This window comes from Aphis gossypii, chromosome 2, assembly GCF_020184175.1.
Source record: "Aphis gossypii isolate Hap1 chromosome 2, ASM2018417v2, whole genome shotgun sequence".
Classification (NCBI taxonomy): domain Eukaryota; kingdom Metazoa; phylum Arthropoda; class Insecta; order Hemiptera; family Aphididae; genus Aphis; species Aphis gossypii.
In genome coordinates this window covers 34750044-34766868 of record NC_065531.1, presented here as the reverse complement: position 1 = coordinate 34766868, position 16825 = coordinate 34750044, and the positions used below count along the sequence as shown (strand labels likewise).

Below are 16825 nucleotides of genomic sequence, written 5' to 3'. Positions count from 1 at the left end.
AATTATAAAACTACTATAATGAGTGAAATTAAAAAAAAAAAAAAAAAATAATAATAATAAATAAAACATACTGACACATATTCATGATCACACGAACAAAACTGTATATATTTTTAAATATTTAGTGGTGTATATTAACATATAATCATGTATATGTTTATACATATATATTTTAATATACGTATTTTATTTAGCAGTAGTTTTTTTTAAAATTATTGTTTAAAATTCGCACGGTTTTTTTTTCTTATTTAGTTTTTTTCTGCTTAGATGGTTTATCGGACAACTGAGAGCAGAATGTCAAATACAAATACGAATGCACAATGAAACACGGTGACGATCAAGTAGTTTACGAAACATAAACAAAAAGATAGCATGCTATAGAAATGTTTGTAATGATGTTGAAGAAATATGATGTTTATTTTTGTGTTTTTGTATTTATGTACATTGTACAAGCGTTTTCGGCTTTTCTCAAAAAAAAAAAAAAAATGATAATTGTAAATAATTTATTTTGTATGTGTTTTGTAATTTTAATGTTTTGATAACCATATCGCTATGAACTTAGAAGGTCCCCTTTCCCCGAAATGCTTAATAACTGTACGATATAAAAGTGATTTTAGGATGTATGATACTGTATTATTTAATAATTTTTTTTTCCTGTAAATATTTTGACTTGTCTATTTAAACAAGTATCGTGAAAATAAAAATGTAGCTCAATTATTTTAATCTTAAAAAAACATACCATATTTTCCATTAGTTATTCTTATTACCAGTCATTTTTTTTTCAAATTTTTAATACAAACAGCTTAAAAAGTATAGAATATTACCTTCCTCATTCAAAAAAAAAAAAAAAAAAAATAGATAAATAAATAAAAATAATTTTAAGTCTTATAAATATTGAATATTATCATTCATTATTCATCTAATCAAGTAACGATTCACCTATTGTTCATAGCGTTATGGTTTTATTGTTCTTTCAAACACAAAATACCTTAATTTTGATTATTTGAATTGTTTGTGTTGTTGCAAGTGTGTTGAATGTGTTATTTTATATTGTATGTACGAGAAAACAGAGAAAGTAAGAGCAAGCTGAGCTGAACACAAACCACAAAATTCCGCAAAACATGTATATGTATAATGTATATATATTAAAAATATACATATATAATAATATATATATACATAATTTTAAATATATATATTTATATATATATATATACGTGTGATTTATTTAAATGGAAAAAAATCAAAATGAAAAACTCGAACTAGGTTATGGTTACACAGCAATAGATGGATGTATACATACATATATGTATATATATATAATATTATATGTATAAATATATATATAAATACAAGTTAGAAAAACAGTGTTTAAAAATATGTATATAAAATATGAAACATAATTTATATAATTCAATATATAAATATAATACATATGTATATAAACATATAAGATTTAAGTGTAAATAAATATAAATATATATATACATGTATGTATAGTGTGTATAATGTATATATATTATGCACATTTAAACCTATATATATGATTAAATACATATTTATATATTTATATATAAATATTAAATTGTTCCTAATACGACATGTATTTATTTGTTTTTATTTTTAATTTTGCCTGACCTAGTAAGGGGATAGCTTCAGATGTTTGTGGTAAGGCATCGGCTATCATGAGTGAGAATACGGACAGTGATAGGAGGATTGTCACTCCTGAAACAACATAAATGCCAAACACCACACATTCCATTAAATAATAATAATATTAATAATAACAATAATAATAATAGTAATAATAATAATAATAATAATGATAATAGTAATAATAATAATAATAAAAAAAAAAAATAATAATAATAATAAAAATAAAAATAACAATAATAATAATAATTATTATTATAGTGATAATAATAACAACAACAAAATTAAATCAATGATAACGTTTTAGGTATAAGTATAGACTAACGGTGACTAAAAAAAAAACAGTAATAACTAGTGGACAAAAATTCGAGTACCTACTAAATTGGTACCTACCTATACCAACTGTCAAACGACAATTTAGATTTTGTGACTTAATGATTATAATATAATCGTTTGTACCTATATGTGTTGTTGATGAATACAATTTCATTTTAATACATGTTAATAACTTATACCAATATTATATGAACAGTATACAGTGGTAGTGTTGAAATGAAACCGAAAATAAACTCGAACAAAACAGCTAACTACACGGAAACTACAAAAATAAAATTACGTGTGTGCTCACTGGGTTTTTGTTTCTCAGGTCACTCAACATAGAGAAATATATGTTTTAGATCGTTATTTTTTATTGTGGTTTTTATTAATAATTTATTTACGATAAGTCATTTCTTCTGGAGACCAGGTTCAAAGGGTGAATAAAATAATACAGTGCTGTTTATGGTACATATTATTATGATATACTTTTAATGCGATCCCGTTAACTGTTTTACGTATATGTTTTAATATTAAGCAGTAGAATATCATTATACAGGGATCCTATATGTGTATTTATTATATCGACTGAAATTCCAAAATAGTTTCATCGCATATTCGCATTTCAAAAATATATTATAATATAAATCATTTACAAAACCTGCGTCTTATATATTATGATGCAACGTTGTTGTTTTAACATCTAATGGTAATTATTGTGTGATGAGAAAAAGTATAATATTTTTACAGTGCGAATAAAAAAAAAAAAAAAAAATGATATTATTATTGCTTTGACTTGTATTAACACTAATTAAGCGAACACTGACTTTGGTAGAAAGCTAAAGGACTCCACACTCTAAAGTTTAAGATGTTTGTATGTTCAAATACAAAAACATTTTAAACAATTGTTTTTTATGTAATAAATAATAATAAAAAAAAAATATAAAACAAAAATAATAAAGATCAATACATGCATTATTATGATGGTTACACGTTATATTATGTTTATCGATCTTGTACAATATATTATGTATACTATGATATATATATATATATAAATATACCTACGAGAATAATAATTATATATACATTTTATATATATATAATATAAATGTAAGAATTTATAATATGTATAGTGTATACATAGGTGTATAGTATAATTAATTCGATTGGAATGTAATATTATGTTTATTGGGCTAGTGGTAGTTCTTGAAGGTAGGACTTGTGGTTATAAGATGATCGCGAGGCAATGGTGACGTGGGGTTATAATGGAAATCGTGGTAAGCCGGCGAGCGGGAGGTGTATAAGAATATATAAGAAAATGTACATTATCATCCGGACGATATGAAGCCCCCACAGGTTTATTATTCTTTTGAAACCACTAAATTGCATCCCCACAGTGGCGGTTTCTGCTGTAGTCACGGCAATCGGGATGTTCAGTGTGTTAAGTGTGCGCGTCTGTAAGCGCATTCTAAAGCGTATATTATAATATATATATATTTATATTTTCATCTATACATTTGCCGAGAAGTGTGTGTGTGTGTGTGTGGAGGGGAGTTTGTATAATGTGTATGTTTTTTTTTGTATTTGTGCGTGTATTGTGCGTTTGTGTCTATGAGGGTGTATCCCGAGCATTACTTTTCTAACCAACTATATCTAAAATAGGCTCTAAGCGCTCTAAATGACATAATATGGTTTCATACACGTACAATTTAGTATATGCATTCAATAATATTTATTTTTTATTTTTTCACGTGCAGTATGTATATTATAATATTATAAATTATAACATTATACATACAAAAAATGATCTATTTATTTAATTTTCTCTATATCTATTATAGTATATAATATTATGTACGTATATTGTATTTTTATACATATATATAATATAAATATTTATAGGAGGAAAATAAAAATATTATGGTGGGGCCGAATGAAAAAGGAAAACAAAAACCCGTGACCGTTCATTTGAGTTATAGAATACATAGGTATTCGTATTTTATTATGAAAATAATTAATAACAAAAATAATAAACAAAATAATAATAACAACAACAATAATAAAAGTTGTGTTTAAACAAAGCGTTTTAAGTCTATAAGTCTATATTTACAAGTTAGATATTTTATGAAATTTATTCTTAAATAATTAGACTAGACAGTTGATTTTTGAGCAAAACATTGTTATGTTCCCATAGAATAACACCTACAGTTCTAGAATATGTTATCATTATAATTAACAAGCATATTTATCTAATATCTAATAAGCATTTTTTATATAGTCTTTTATTTTGGCCGTATCAAAATAATTAAAAAAAAAAGAAAAAATACTTGACACTATGTGAAGCCTCCAAGCAATTTGTGACCGAAACTAATTTTTTTGTTTAAACAATAATAATATATTTCTTTTTTTGTATCATTGCGATGTTTATGGTACGTGTTAAATTTGATTTTTATTAATTGAAGTCCCCCAATTGTTGCACCCCTGCCATCCAAGTACAAATCCTTAAACAGGTGCAAATAATAATAATAATAATAATAATAATAATAATAATGATAATAATAATAATAATAATAATAATAATAATAATAAAAACAACAACAACAACAACAACACAAAGAAAAATAACAAACTTTTAATTTGATTATACCTATCAATGGTAACTCAGAGGCAGGTGGCATTGTTTCGCACACCATATTTAGGAAGAATGTAAGCGATAGCAAAACCGTAACTCCTGTTCGCCAACATCAAAAAAATATATTAATTATAATTTTAATAATTTATTGAAAAGAATACATATTATTTGCAAAAAAAAAAAAAAATGTATAATATAAATTAATATAAAATGTCATTGTTTACAACACGGTTTATAAGCTGAAAATGTGTATTTTGTCAATGCAATTATGGGAACCTGGTCTCCAGTTCCTCTCGAGCTATGATAGATTTGATAAGTATATTATTATTTTATTTTTAATATCATATAATTTGTTTGTAATGTAACAAGATTATTTTGTGATAATAATAATACAATAGCAACATAATAGATATGTTCAAAATCTATTAAAATAATTAGCACAAACACAATTTTTTTTAGCTTGAAATTTTCATATCAACTAATATTAACTTCCATTACTTTTAAAAATTATTTTTGTAAAGAACCACATAAATAAATTTAACACAAAACTCACTCAAACACCTATTTTAAGAAAGAATAATCGTTCGAGTTATAGAATTTTCAAAAAATTGTTGGTGTAAAATTTAAAAACTGGTTTATTAGTTAACGACACTTCATTTTGTTCAACAGCCTGCTCAAATTAATCACGTTGAAATTGTCTTTTAAATAATATTAATTCGGGTTTTCAAATAAGTAACTTTGGTAATTTTTGAAAACTTCATTCTTTAAAAACTAAATGTTTGTATATCTTATGGAATTAAAGGTTTCATCAAACTATTTTTTGAAATTTATGATTGAAACGTTTAATTATTAAGAAACATACAAAATGTAAAGTTTGATTTACTTTGAAATCGTTTAGTATGCATTAAAAAAATAAAAATATTTTTCGAGGTTAATATTTAATAGACTTAATCCTTGATAAATGCGACTAAAATGATTTTGTATAATCATAAATACACAAGTATAAATTTATATTGAATTTAGTTTTATAAACTTTCTATATTTTGCTAATTAATTAAATTTAAATATGTACAGATATTGTTTGTGTCTAAATTGATATCACATTTTTAAAACAATTTTTCTAGAATAATATTTTATATTTTGCAATCAAATAAAAAATGGATTATATCTGTACTCAAATAGCTTATTTTATGAATATCTGTATAATGTTTATTATGCAACTTTGTACATATTGCACATTGTACATATTAATAATAATATGGTACAAAATTATTTATTTGGAGTTAATTAGTACCTATGCATAATAGATTCATACGAAAATTCGATTATATGCAATATAAATATTTTCTGTCAATAATAACTTACTACTCGGTAATAAAATAATAATAATAAAATAAAAAAATAAAAAAATAATAATAATAATATTAAAATAAAATAAATCATAATAATAATAATAATAAAAAAATATATATAGTACTTAACATTTTTGACCTCAAATGTGTTTGTGAAAAAATACAATAATATTGTTACAATATATGTATATATATATATTTATATAAATTCATATATAATGAAAAAGATATACTCGGTGCGTTTCGATTACCAGTGTGGTTGTTTTGTGTGCCCTCCTTAGCCAAGTCGTGTGACCACGAAAAAAATGTTTATAAAATATGTTATTACAATATATTATGTATATCATATACGTATAGATTTTCGTATAAAACGAGTACGTATATTGTATATAAAAATGCTTAGTTGGCCGTGCGTTACCTAAAAGAGGAACTGCGTCCGAAGTAGCCGGCATTGTCTCGGCCACCATGTTTAGAAAAACGGTCAACGACAGGAGAATCGTTACACCTTTAATTAAAACATTTATATTTACATGCCTATTATGGTAGATTGACAAAAAATAAAAATAAAAATATATATTAAATAAAATAATAATAATATCGTTTCCCCAGCCGCCCACAATATTTGCAGAGTACGTCTCGTCGGACACCCCGGTTACCACGGTTCGTTTCGTATGAACCCTATACACAAGTAGTATTGAATTGTTACATTATATACAGACATATAAATACATATACATATTATATATTATGAATTATAATAATAATATATATTATTATAATAACAGTCTGGTCGTGTCATCGACATCACCAAAACATTATATTATTGTCGGTACGACAAGTCTTGTCGCACGCGCATTATTGTGTATGTAAATTGTGTGACCGTGTTTATGTTTACTCGTGAGTTTGTTCGAGTCGTGTGTGAATGTGACTTGTGTGTAAACGTTTGTTGGTGTACTTGTGTTAATGTATGTATTCGAGTTTATGTAAGTTTAAGACTGTGTACGCATGTACCTAAGGTCATTTTCTCGCCACAATCTGAGGGCAGCGTGAACCCGAGCATGGCCATAGCGGCTAGTGTTACGCTCGGCAAAATCAGGTTGACGATGTAATAAACTGTTCTGCGCCGAACGTATATGGTAAACGTGATATCCACATACGGATTCGGACAACAAGAGTAGTTTCTCAAGCTTCTCGCAGCTTTCATGTCTGTAAAAAACTGATGTAAAGAAAAAAAACAAAAAAACAAAAAAAAACCAAAAACCAAAAACGAAATAAACAATACGGATAGCTCGAAGATTGTAGAGTTTAACGCATTCAAAATAAAATACACAATACACATACATACACATCAAAACAATTGCGAAGTAAAAAAAAAAAAATTATTCGTATATTTGTGTATGCGTTTGCAAAGTGTGAATAACGGTTTTTTTCACTACCTCGCGATAGTTTCATCTCTCTCGAGCACTAACACCTTCTGCACACAAAATATATTATTATAATATATTACTTATTATTATTATATTATTAACGCGGTGTTCGATAACATAGTCTGAAAATTGAAATTAGAGTGTGTCTGTGTGTGTGTGTGTGTGTGTGCGTGTGTGATGACTAGAAGTGGACGCACCTACCCTGCAGTTATAGTACCTGACTACTCTTATTCTCCTCCCCCATCTTAGCCGGATCGGATGTTTTTATCGAGAAGTTATAAAGCACCATTTATTTATAGTTGTTTATCGTTTTGATATTGTCACGGCCGTGTTTGTTGTAGTTATGCTTGCTTACGTCATCCACGTTACTGTTGTACAAGGGCGGACAGATCGAGATGCTTTTTCTACGAGTGCAATTTCAGATGCATTATATTGTCATATTATAGGATCGGACATGGTCTAAAAAATCAATAATTTTATATTCGACACTGATGTAATGAAACACGGAATAATAGTGAAATCGATGTCATTAAACTTTTCTGGTGTTTGATTCATCACATGACTCGAAACGACAAAAGTTCTGATGAATAGCTATTTTTTTTTTTTAAATTACGTATATAAACTATCTGTAAGTTTGTACGTATCATATATCAGCCTGCAGTAAACTATAGTTTGAACAAAAATATCTCAAACATTAATAATAAATCACGTCCAAAGAATGATTTTCAGAAACACAATTTTTGGTTTTCTTTCTTTTATTGAGGTTCTTAACAATGCGAATAAGTTATTAATTCGATTTTGGTTGATTCTGTGTTACTATGTATATAATACGACAAAAGACGCTCGTTATAATGAAAAAAAACCCGAAGGTCGTAGTTTTGGTTAAAGTTGATTAATGGTCGATTAATGAAAAGCGCTTAATACATATTGGGAATTGTAAAAAGTTAGTAGTTACTAGTTATCCAACTAAAAGGACACGACTTTTACTTTGAGTCCAATTACTCAATTAGTTACAAATTATTTTTAAAACTAAATGTTTATTTATAAGAAGTTTGCCGAGAGAGACGTAAAAATAGCTGAAAAAAATACGTAGTATATTGATTAGTTTAATAATACCTATAAATAATATAATGTTAACACATATTTCATTAATTATAACGTTACTCTAGATATATATATTATAATATGTATATTGTATACCCATATTATGTTACACTTAAGACTAAACATAAAAACCCTTGTGTCATAAACAACAGACATTGCACTACAGGACACTTTGAAAAGTTGTAAAAACATAAATAGTTATTTATTATCATATTACTATACGATTATTAATTTAATTTCGTTTACCTAGAGATAGCTTTTCGCCACAGTCCGGCGGTAGTGTAAATCCTAGTACGGCCATAGATGCAATCAACACGCACGGGACTATCAGGTTGAAAAAGTAATACAAGGTACGCCTTCTAATTAGGATGGAAAACGTTATGTCTATGTACGGTTCGGGGCAGCAACTGTAGTAGATGACATTGCGCTTTCCGGGAACGCCTGCCAAAAGGAAGAGTCATGTGTGAAGGAAAACAGTTATTAAAAACAAATAATTAAACATGGTTATTATTGTTATAATATTATCATCGTCGTATTCACGACATTGTGTTATTAAACATACTGGACCGTCGCCGTTTTTTGAAATGAGTTTGAAATGTTTATAATTTAATATAATATATTATATTATTATAGGTATAATCTCTATGTTATTATAAACTTAGCTTTTTAAATCAGGAATACGCCGAGAAGAGGGAATGTATAATGTTTTCTCAAGTAAATACTATATTACTAGATTATTCTTTCTCTTATGTTGTATAAAATATAAATCATGTGTCTTTTCTTGAATGTTCTGCATACACGCGTGAAATGAGGTCGAAAACATCACGAACAACGTTTTTAAACAATAATTTTTGTATTACAACAAAAAACATGTTGAATTGTTTTAATTCATTAATTTTTTAATCATTTTAGTAATTGGTAGGTACTCTAGAAGTTTTTGCTTTTCTTTTAATGACAGTAGTTGAAACGTGAAAGTATAAAATATTGGGCTGTGATTGAAAAAAATATTACTGAATAAATTGTTAAAATATAATTTATGCATATAAATATTATTTTATTGACGTGTAATGGTTGGAGTGCTATATCGTAGTTTTTAAATATTGACCATAATTGTAAAATACGGTTTGTCACATAATGGTATATTTTAATATCTGTATTGTAAATCGAGTATTATTATATTGATTAAATGTTATTTTAATGTAATTTAAATACTTGAAATATATAACATGGAAAAGGCTAGAGAAATATTTTAATAATAAACTAATTAAAACTTTTTTTGTGTTTATCTTAATTATGATCAATAAAATAGAAATCTCATTGAATTTCAAAATCAAGCAAATATTGATGAACTAAATTTCTCTTAAGAATGTTATTTGTTGGTTCTTAGCATGGTAAAATATAAATAACATATAATAACAGCTATTTAAATAATAGTAATATAAAAAATACATAGGTTTTGATGGGAAATCAAAAAATTACTAAGTCATATAAATAATAATAAATTTTAAATAGTTCATCTTAATATCATACGATACGTTATAAAATAATACACAGCTCAGACGGTCCAGATGTTATAATATATTTTATATATTTCATTTATAACGATAATATTTATATTTTATGATTTAATTGTTTTTTTAAGTGAATCAATACTTTCGTGGTAACAAAAACACACTAAAATAAAACAGTCGTGTGTCAAAATGTCATTGTAATAAACATAATATAATAGCTCAATGGATTTAGAGATGGAAAATATAAATGAGGTGATCCATTAATTTTTACTAAACGATATAAAGCATTAGATGATTACAGTTTAAATTGTTAAATTATAAGTATTACACTTAACAATGCTTCATGACAAAATCTCCATGAAAATATAACTGTTCTATATTGAAATTAAAATTATTTCTATTATTTAAAGTAATAAAATGTTGTCGAACTCGTATAACTTTCAAACATATTTGTCTTATGAAATATAAGATAAAATAATATTATTTTTGTTTGAAATTAAGTCAACTTTAAAATAAATAATACACAGAGCCAAAAACTGGTAAAGAATTATTAAAATTATGAACGAATAAATCTATTATACATTTATAATTTGAAAGAGTTATTACTATTTATTATTATAAATGTAAGTAGGTCATATTAAGTTTTTATTATAATGGACCACCGTATTGTATAATAATATATAACTACACACAAGCAAAAAAAAAAAAAAAAATAAGCGATTTAACTAATTATATGCTTTGATTATTAAAATTAAATAAACGTGCAAATAATTAAGAAACAGAACATATACATTAAATTTAATGTTGTGTACAGATGTATTTCTAATGTGTTGTTTTAACTTTAAGTCAATGCTATATTATTTCGTGATATATTTTTTAAATAGGTAAAACTACGATAAAAAAAATAAACTACCTAATTAATTAGGTGGAGTGGGTACCTAAATTGATTACATGTTTAACGAATGTCACACAAATAATGTATTGTTATTCATCAACTAAAGTTTGATTAGTGCTAGTATTGATGCAAAAGACAAATTCAAATAATATAACCTTATATTTAAAAAAATATTGAACAATTATTAAATATTGGAAACTGATTTTTAATCAATTGTAAAGATAGATATGATGCCGCGTACGATTAAGATATTATGTTAAAATAGATTATGAAAATAATGAAAAACAGTAAAATTTTTAAAACAAATAATAACAGTTAAATTGTTGTAATAATATAATGTATACTATATTAAAATAAAATTTTGAACTTGATTGAATTCTTTGATACATTTGATAAAAAAAAAATAAAAATAAATTGTATTGTTAAAAGATAGAATAAATTCAATTTTTAGGTACTTTAGAAATTACGAATTTAAAAACTTTTAATTGAATTCGTCACTTATCGTGTTTTATGCCTACTCACTATTGTATCTACATCATGCTTTTTAAATCGATGCGATTTAGTGCCAATATAAAATAATATTTTATGTAATTTTTAAAAAAAATATAATTTTGTGTTTTGGATTAGATATATTTAAAAATATTTTTAGTACTAGTATATTACTATATATTTTGTTTAGGATATTTGGAATTAAAGGAAAATGTATTCATAACCAAAGGATATAATTAGCAAGTATTCCCTTCAAATGGTGATTTATCAATGATTTTTTTTTATGAGTAATATTTTATGTTTGTGCATTTTTTTTTTATTACTACCTTATCTTCACTCGGAGAGTATAAATAAAGTGGAACAATGCTCCGTTGTAGGCTGAAATTTAAATGAATATTTTTTTATCCGTGTTATTTATTATTAAAATTAATATTTCTATTAAGTGGTGGTAAAATGATTATACTAATTGATGTAATAATTCGAAGATACAAATTTGATTTGGTTTAAAAAATATTGAAATGGGATTTATTTATTTTTGGTTACATTTATACATTGAAAATAAGCGATACTGTAAAGTATCTGAAAAAATATTTTCACATTATTCCGAGTTATATACATATACATAACGTACTATGTTAAACAAAAATTCTCTTAAAAGTACAACTGTGTGTCTGTGTGTAGTCTATCTCATTCGTTCTTTATCATAGTGACTAAAACTTTGTGTTTATGTGCTTTGATGTATTTTGGTCCATATTATTAGATAGATTTTTTCAAAATATTCAATTGAAAACTATTTACGTCAAAGTATAGGATTCAAATTAATTCATAATAAATGTATAAAGACTAAAGGCAACTGAAACTCAAGGAACAACTGAATATTGAATTGTATACACACACAAGAGATTATAAATGATTATAAGTATGCTTCCTACTTAATGGCGAAGTTATGACTTATGTGTTATTGCATTACACATAAAGTGATTATATTAGAAAATAACATTGTAGATGACGTACCTATTTAAAATGTTCATACACAATAAGCTTTGTGTCTTACACTAACAAAAATTTATTGATTCATAAAGGATATTTGATTTCTCTTAAATTTGTTAATAATATCAATATTCAACATAGATAAAAAAATATCTAAGTTGGAAATTAAAGTATTGTAATTTATTAAAGAATTTCAGTATACCCAAATAATAATTATTAATTTGTGTAAGTATGAAAGAATAAAAATTGTCTAAATTGTTGTATTTAATGACTACATTGATAAAATTAGATGTAATATATATCTAAGTGATGCTATGATAAACCAATGTTATATGCTAATTATTAATGATCTACCTAGAATGAGTTGTTGAAAACTAATTGATTATTTTTTCTATGTATGTACATGTATAATAATAATAAATTATATTGTGGTTTTTTAAGAGAAATACAACAATATTTCAAAGCGTGATGAAAAATTAAATTATTTATTTACAAAACCATCAGTATTTTTTCTTAAAAAACCACAAATAGACCTAAAAATTATATATTAGTTAATAATTAGAAATCATAAAAACAAAAAACAATTCAAAGCTGTAAAATCATTTCTTATAGTGATTTTTTTTGTTTGCTCACCAAGCAGGTCCCATTCACCATTAGTAATAAAACCACTGATGTCTCCTCCGTTATCATCTTGGAGTTGAAGGTCCAACTAAAATACATAATCAAAACGATTTTATTGGTTAAATATTTAGGTACTAAAATGTACAACATGTAATTACCATTATTATTATACATATTCTTTATATCGTTAAAAAATAGAACCAGCAGAAAATCAATTCAATTTAATTTTATTTATAATACACCAATGTTCTATTTTCTATACACAAGAATAGAAATAAAAAGATTTTCTACCGCGGAAGTAACGAGATAATCTATTGTTTTATGTTTTCAACATTGTATATTATACAGTCAATAGTTCATAATATATTATAAATGTTCAATAAACACAATGGATGCCTGGTATACGTATAAATGTGTAATGTACCTAATATTAAAAATTATCCATTTGTTGCGTTCGATGAAAATAGTATTTTTGACGGACAAAATAAATGAAATGACGCAAAAACGTTTGGGTAAAAAATCATTAAGTTTAAACCACCGCGTTTACCTGAAATCCGTCGTATGTCCAACTGCCAAATTTCATATCACACTTTTGATCGTCGAAGGGGAACCACGTGATATCGATCTTACACGTACTCTTGAATATTCCCGGTGGTATGAATACACAGCTACCATTGCTGTTTACCACCACGTTGGTTGCGTACGTGCCGTCGAATCCTTCGTCAGCGCTAAAAATACAATTCAGAGATAATTTAAGCATCGGTGTGATATATAATACTGTGTACATAGTTCTTAGTTTTTCGAAAATAACACTTTTAAATTTTTATAGGAAAAAATATATTTATTTATTTGGTGGAAAGTAATTGAAATGATTTTATTTTCAGTTTTGTTTGTTTTGGCATACGACAATTTATCTTGGTTTTATTTAATACTTAATTTAGTTGAATCAGTTTGAAAATATATTTTGTTCAATAAAAATGATTGGAGTATTATTTAGCTATTCTTAATATCGTTTTACTGATTAAAAGTGTGAGTATATATCACACATAAAGTGTGAATATGGATTTTAAATTTACTACAATAATATATTAATATCCTTAATCACTGTATTATATTGATTTAATCAAAACTTTTTCATGTTATGTAATTTAACATGATCATCTTTTTCGTTGAAGTTTTACAATAATAGAAAACTAGTGAATACTGTGATAAGAAAACTAGTTTTATAAAACTTAAATTTAAAATTATAATATTTGCATAAAAACAAATTATTAAATATAGGTAATGGTGGATTCAAAAATTGTTCAAGGGTGGAAAGTCGTTTTAGTATTACTTTTAATCAGATCTCGTAGATACGTTTATTTAAAACACCGTCACTCGTTCGAGTCTCGATCAACTGTTTATCGCAATTAATTTACCAATTACTTATCATTTATATGTTATAGTTCAATTTAGACATAAGCTTAAACTAATAATTATATATGCCTTTGATGTTGACTATTTATCTATATTATGATATAACGTGAGGGAGGGGTGTAGTTATTCTATCAGCTACTACTTTTTCATGATCCACCACTTATAAAATATTTATTCAATTGATTAATTTTAATAGTAGATTATATGTTTTTATTTTAGTCATATTTTAGTTTGAAATATGTTATTTTAAATTATATTGTGAATTATAACGGATTAATTCATTAGATATTCATTACATTATCTTTGATAACGTAATTCAAAAAAATCTTGTAAGAAAAGTGGATGAGCGTGTTTTTGTGAAATTCCAGTATTTTATACTATATTTTTTTATACACAAATCTTTCAATTTCGCTCAAACTTCCTTAGTTCATAGCTATTCTAATGTCACTCCTATTAGAAAACTTCCCTATACTTTTCAAATGATTTATTTTAACTCATATTATTTCTGTGGCTTGTTCCATTTTCTTTGGTCAAACTTATATGTGTTATATACATATGCATCCACTATATCCTTAACTATCTACACTCGGTTGGTTCTCAAACTTTATCGCATTAATTTTGTCTCTTATCTTTTATATCCCTTACGTTTCGACATAATAGTAAATAGACAATTTTGTTTGCAACTTTTTCAATGCTATATTCTTATTATAAACACGGGTTATTAAAGTTCTTTCAAGAATCACCCTATAAATCGACAATCAAGATCCTGTTCAACTGTCTTGAGTTTGTTTTATGACTCTATTACACGACCGCCAAGAAAAAAAGTAACAACCCTTCTTCGACTTATATTTTTTTTTAGTAGACAAAGAAAATTGTTTCTTTTTCACGTAATTTTGAGTTTGAATCAAAACTAAACTAATCACAATAAGTTAAAAATAAAACTCTAAATTTCTCGATTTTTATTTTGGATGTATACTGTACTCAAGATTGTTGGCATCCTTGTCTTCAGTATTATCAATCCCTGAATATCATTAAACTATTTTGGATGCAATTAAAATTTTATATGCATCATTTTCAAACACATTTTATTTTTCTTTAAGCCATTCTTTCCCCGGTCATCCAGAAACCATCAAGATCTAGTTTCCCATGTTCAATTCGACCCATTTCACACAGTGTAGTAATTTTCGTTACCAAAGCATTTGATTAACTATTAACGATAAACACGTGATGTTTATTAACTATAATATTGTCATACATTCGTTTATTATATTTTATAATATATTACACTGCATAATACTGTAATAACGTTCAAATACACCACTCAAGTTGTGTTGTATGTGTATAGGCATAAATATTAGTATGTGTACTAACCTATTATACATGAGCATATCTGGTTTCCATATTTTGTGCGGTGGTATTCTTAAATCTTTCACACCACCATAGTCACTGTGGTTCCACCTAAGGTTGACGTCGTTCCACTCCTAAATTTAAATTAAAAACTTTTTAATGATACATTTAATTATTAAGTAACGCGTGCATAGTGTATATTTCTAATTCTTAAAATAATAAATCTTTATACTTGTTAATTATTAATATTAAAAATAAATTAAAATAAACTAAATTATATATATTTATATATATATATAAAATATATAGATTATAGATTATATTATTATTATTATTAATATTAACATTTTTATTATTATAATAGATGATGAAGTTAATGGAAAATTAGTGAAATTTGGAATTACAGAAATGGTTATAATAAATTCTTGGAAGTTGGAATCAAGTATAATATTTTTAGGAGGACTACCTTTAATTTTAATGAAAACTTTTTGACTACCATTAGGTTTAGTGAATGACGATAGCTATTTATTGTTAGAAAATAAATATTTGTATAAAAATAACAATATAAATTAAAGATAGAGGTTGCATAAATATGTTGAGGTATTCATTGAACTTAACTTATTAATTATCTTTATGTAAAACAAGCGATCTAACGACATTTTTTAACCTTTTTTTTTTTTTGATAAGATGATTAAATTTTAAATTTGTTTTTTTAAGAAATAATTTTAACGTATCTACAACTATTAGCTAAAGATTTCAAAACAAAACTTAAAATCTGTTGTATTATATGCATATTTTGTATTTTTTTGTTACCATAATATAACATGTAAAATGATAATATTATTTTATTTTGTTTGACAATTATGAATTTACAATTATAAAATATTTGAAAAATAATATGAAAAGTTTCTTTGGGCTATAGTTTAACATTTTGTAGTACGTGAAGGGGATATGTAATCGAGTCTAAATTTTCACAAAAATTATTTTTTAATATCAGTTGAAAAAATAAAAAAGTACTAATTTTAAATTTCTTTAATACATTTTTTTTCAGACCAGCTATATACAAGCAA

At 25.2% G+C, this 16825-nt stretch overlaps 1 protein-coding gene across 7 annotated transcripts in view; it reads right to left on the bottom strand.

Moving 5' to 3' along the window:
• The window catches only part of LOC114122836 (neuronal acetylcholine receptor subunit alpha-7), a 73562-nt gene that overhangs the window by 11447 nt on the left and 45290 nt on the right, over positions 1-16825 (bottom strand). For 3 of the 7 annotated variants that reach the window (XR_007604540.1, XR_007604541.1, XM_050202043.1), the window contains exons 4-9: positions 15780-15889; positions 13540-13720; positions 13005-13080; positions 8733-8927; positions 6967-7161; positions 1639-1725 (exon numbers count right to left, since the gene is read on the bottom strand). Coding sequence is in view for 5 of the 7 variants with exons in the window: in XM_050202043.1 (XP_050058000.1) it covers positions 1639-1725; positions 6967-7161; positions 8733-8927; positions 13005-13080; positions 13540-13720; positions 15780-15889 (844 nt within the window). In the remaining 2 variants the exon portion in view is untranslated. Of the gene's footprint in view, positions 1-1638; positions 1726-4618; positions 4703-6373; positions 6461-6966; positions 7162-8732; positions 8928-13004; positions 13081-13539; positions 13721-15779; positions 15890-16825 lie in introns of all 7 variants that reach the window. The other 4 variants (XM_050202046.1, XM_050202045.1, XM_050202044.1 and 1 more) reach the window with 4 other exon arrangements.